The following is a 3,957-nucleotide window of genomic DNA, read 5'->3' on the forward strand; positions in this document are numbered from 1 at the left end:
TGCTTTAATCCTCCCGATCACCCTCTCTCCGATTTCAGCGACGACGACGACGATCCCTCTCACTCCGATTGACCTTTCCTCTTCTCTATTGTATTTTCTTCTCCGTTTCTTACCCTTTTGAATTCTTCTTGTTTTTGGGGATTATCCATTTCTGCTTGCTTTTTTTTTTGTTTCATCATGTTACTGCTGTTGGGTACTCCTCATTTCTTGTAAATTTTTTATTAATTAATTTTGTGCTAAATTTGAAAATCTTTGATGCTTATATTTTATTTTTAGGTTTAATTGGTTTGACTTTGATGTCCTCTTTAAATTACTTCTAGGTTAATTTTGTGTTTTTATTGTCTTGTTAAGAGATTCGAATCAGGCAAAAGTATTATGTCAAATCATATTTATAACATTAACAAAATAACAAATAAGTTGGTTGATTTGATACAATTTGTTCCTCAAGTGATTGTATAATACCAGAAACAGACAATCCCAGTTTAAAGCAACAACCTAAGTAAAAAAACAAAAGAACAGGTCTTGACTTCACACAAGATTGGAACACTTAAACTTATAAAGTTTAAAACCCTATACAAACATCAACCCATGAAAGACAACCCAATAGAGGATGGAATTTAAAGCATGGTTGAGCATTGGCCCCCTACATCACTCCGGACAGGCTGCTTTCTTCTGTCAGAAGTGCATCCTGTAATGGAGAGGATGGTGAGAATTTTTCAGAGAATTATTATGTCTATAAAAAATTCAACTTTATGAATGGCATGTAAATTTGGAGTTGTAGCATTGAACTACATTAGTTGTTGCAGGACATGAAACTTCTTACCATATTTTCTTTGTCCTCTTCAACAGTCTCAGCTGCAGCCGAAGGGCAAACCTGATCTGTAAACATAAAATGGAAAAAGCACATAAGTTATGCACCCAAAGGAATAGTAACATGCTGAACCTAAGATTCATCTACACCCGCTTGCCTTCTTGATCAGCTGATTCGGTGCCCTGTCCCTTTGTCTTTTCCTTTCCTTTAACAGGCTCTGTTTTGGTTGTCTTCTGAGTTTTGGTATGTAACTTACGACTCCCAGTGTCCGAAACAGACCTTGAATTTGAACTGGTCTTATTCAAAAGCCTATTCCTGTTTGCAGCATTATTCTTTGGAGTAGCCTCTTTTGCTGATTTGGCCACTGATGATACCCGAGCAGCATCAGTATTCAAGGACTTGGGTTTCAATCTCCGAGCTGCTGCTGCTACAGGAGAAACCCTGTGAACCTCATCATCCGATGACCGAGTTCCCTCATCAGGCACCTGTGAACAGGTTTCAGACACCTGTGGTTGCTCGGGATTGTCTGGAACATTGTAGCTTTCGAGTAGCTCATTTATAGCTTCCCCATTTTCACCAAGATTATGGCGACGAATATAGGATTTAAGCTCATCACTCATTTTCTGAAGGGGCTGGACTTAGTGTTAAAATGAGATTAGACCAGAAACAAAGATAAGTAAATACCAAATCCAGTATACTAAATTGCGTAAACCACTTTGATCATATGTGTGCGCGTGTCACAAAAGAAATATAAAACGATGCCGGCTGAAAATATTATAAATAGCAAATGCAAATGCCAAAAAAAAAAAAAAAGAAAAAGAAAACTTGAATACAAAAGCAAATGAAAGCGCGTAGAAAGGAAGATGCAATGGCATGAATTTGAGATTATTTTAACAAGACAATTTTTATAGGCAGCTATTGAATAGGCCCCAAATCATATGAGAAGAATGCAAAAGGTGAAACGAAGACACAAATGAAGCATACCTCACATCCAGCTTCTAAGGCAAGTTTGAAAAATCCAAGTGAGACAGAGTGCTTAGAAGCTGATTCAGAGAGCTTAATCTGCGACAGCCAGTAGGAAGCTGATGACAATACATTGAACCTCCTTCGAGTTGATGATCTAGAAGAATCAGAAAGGGGTGTGTCACTTTTTCCTTGACCATTGGTTGATTTCTTGGCTGCTCTACCCTCGTATATAGGAGTGGTTGTCCCAACAAATTTTGGGGATGGAGTCACTGTTGATTTGGTTGGGATGGAAAGCCTCCTGGGCGGCTTCCCTGACCCAGATTTCTCCTTTGAAAGATCTAAAACACCCACACTCTTGCTTACACTGGGTGTTGCCCTCCCCCTATCAACCCCAAACAAATCAAACCCTCTAACATTTACAAATAGTCAAACGGAATACTATATAAATAGAACTCTACTCTTATCCAACACTAACATAATATATCATTGAATGATACGAGGAAGGTTGTCTACAAATGGATAATTAATTCTACAGAGACAAAAACCAAAGCACAAGCTATAGAATTTTGAGCATACCTTCTGGATGAAGAAGAATTGGATAAATCAGGCGCGGGTGGCTTCTGCTCCTTTGGTTTCATTGAGGATCGAAGTGGATAACGTAGCTTCGACTTCCCTGCACTCCCTGAAAACAGGAGAACAACATTTAAGTCATTAAATTTGCTATCTAAAGGATAATATAGTGTTCAAAAAGAATATATATATAAATGGTTATTAGTCGCGCCGTTATTTATCTCTCCTCTTTTTTATCGAAAAACTAATCAAGTGATATGCAATACTGGTCGGTAAACGCATTTTAAAAAATAAACTATTAAAAGTTCTAATTTAACTTTGAATGGATTGAACCTTCCTTTTTCCAGATTATGTAACATTTTATAGGGTAATCATTAATCAATACAATCTCTAAAAAACTGCCTATTCTGGTAACAATTTGGCAAAGAAACTTACTTAGACCATCAACAAAAAAGAACCTAAAACTGCATGGCAATTGGCTATGGGACTGTGTCTTTCATGTAGTGAAACAGTAGCGATTATTTCTTAGTATAAAATGAAAGAATATTGTAAAACTTAAAAGAAGCCAGATTTAGAAACCGAGAGAATAGAGTCAGAAATTGAACCAGAAATTTGAGCAGCAGATTGTTGTTCTTTGACAGCCTCCTCCATGATTGTTCGTTTCTCTTCCAAGATTTTTCTCAAACAAAAAGAAAAATAAAATTCTTGCTTTCTTTCAAGGCACGGACAAACCCAGAATTCTTATCTGAATTTTATAAGGAAATTTTGCTTTTCTTTTAACCTTCAGATGATTCACTGCTTTGCTTTTGACTCAATCTCATGGGCGGGAAAATTAAGCAGCAAAAAAAAAATAAAAAAAAAAACCTAAAATTATTGAAAATCGTAGTTCAACTGCTACTCGAAATTCTTTTGTTTGTCATCTACGCGCTTTATTTCTCTGACAGCTGCCCCTCATAACGCTCCTCCACTTTTGAAACCGCTGCAGTAATGAGCTTTTATGATATGAGGAGAGTAGGGGTTTTCTGGTAGGGAGCATTGAGAGTGGGGAAGAAATGAAGTAAAGATGATATGAACGGTAGAGGGAGCTGGAAGTGGGACCCACGCGCCATACCTAAATAAAAGGTAAAGGAGAAACATCGAACAGCAAAGCCCATTCGAATTTCAAATTTTGAAACAACAAAAAAGGTACTTAAGAACCGGTTTTAAACGGTTAAGATGCCAGACAGACATTATGAGATATTATTAATCGAACATGTTTCATGTGGGCCCCTGTAGGCCCAACTTTCGTTATTGCTTTGTTGGGCTCATCGTTCGGCCTTTTGTCACCTACCTTCACTCACCCATGCTGCTAAAATCAACCGCAAGTGAAGACTAAAGTGTTTTTTTACCCAAATAATAAACTGAAATAGGATAAATCCTCCATTATTTTCCGATCTAAGTAAACTAAGCAGTGTCCCCACCTTATCTGCACAAACAATTAAAATTTTAATTATCAACTTAACAAATAAATAATATAAAAATAACAACAACTATTTTTTTCAAAGTTTATTTTCGTAATTAACAAAAATCTTAAATTACTCAAAAAAAACATATAATGTTCACATTTATAT

General features: G+C 36.5%; 1 protein-coding gene across 2 annotated transcripts; it reads right to left on the reverse strand.

Annotated features, from left to right (window-relative positions):
* Positions 1-373: 373 nt before the first annotated feature.
* LOC107940006 (uncharacterized) lies at positions 374-3,517 on the reverse strand. 2 transcript variants are annotated; one of them, XM_041083196.1, is made up of 6 exons: positions 2,953-3,517; positions 2,354-2,459; positions 1,796-2,159; positions 969-1,434; positions 824-879; positions 374-688 (listed from the first exon to the last, which is right to left on the reverse strand). In XM_041083196.1, exons 1-6 carry the CDS (start codon positions 2,996-2,998, stop codon positions 644-646), a joined length of 1,083 nt encoding a protein of 360 aa, XP_040939130.1. In that variant the 5' UTR covers positions 2,999-3,517; the 3' UTR covers positions 374-643. The 2 variants fall into 2 exon arrangements, with proteins under 2 accessions (XP_040939130.1, XP_016728904.2); XM_016873415.2 differs by having other exon boundaries at positions 969-1,443.
* Positions 3,518-3,957: the final 440 nt, after the last annotated feature.

Source organism: Gossypium hirsutum, chromosome A12, assembly GCF_007990345.1.
Source record: "Gossypium hirsutum isolate 1008001.06 chromosome A12, Gossypium_hirsutum_v2.1, whole genome shotgun sequence".
In the NCBI taxonomy this organism is placed as follows: Eukaryota; Viridiplantae; Streptophyta; class Magnoliopsida; order Malvales; family Malvaceae; genus Gossypium; species Gossypium hirsutum.

Coding starts and splice junctions, on each gene's coding strand:
- LOC107940006 (XM_016873415.2), bottom strand. CDS start 2,998: ATGGAGGAGGCTGTCAAAGAACAACAATCTGCTGCTCAAATTTCTG. Junction 2,460..2,952: donor ATCTGCTGCTCAAATTTCTG/GTTCAATTTCTG, acceptor TCCTGTTTTCAG/GGAGTGCAGGGAAGTCGAAG. Junction 2,160..2,353: donor AATTCTTCTTCATCCAGAAG/GTATGCTCAAAA, acceptor TGGGGTTGATAG/GGGGAGGGCAACACCCAGTG.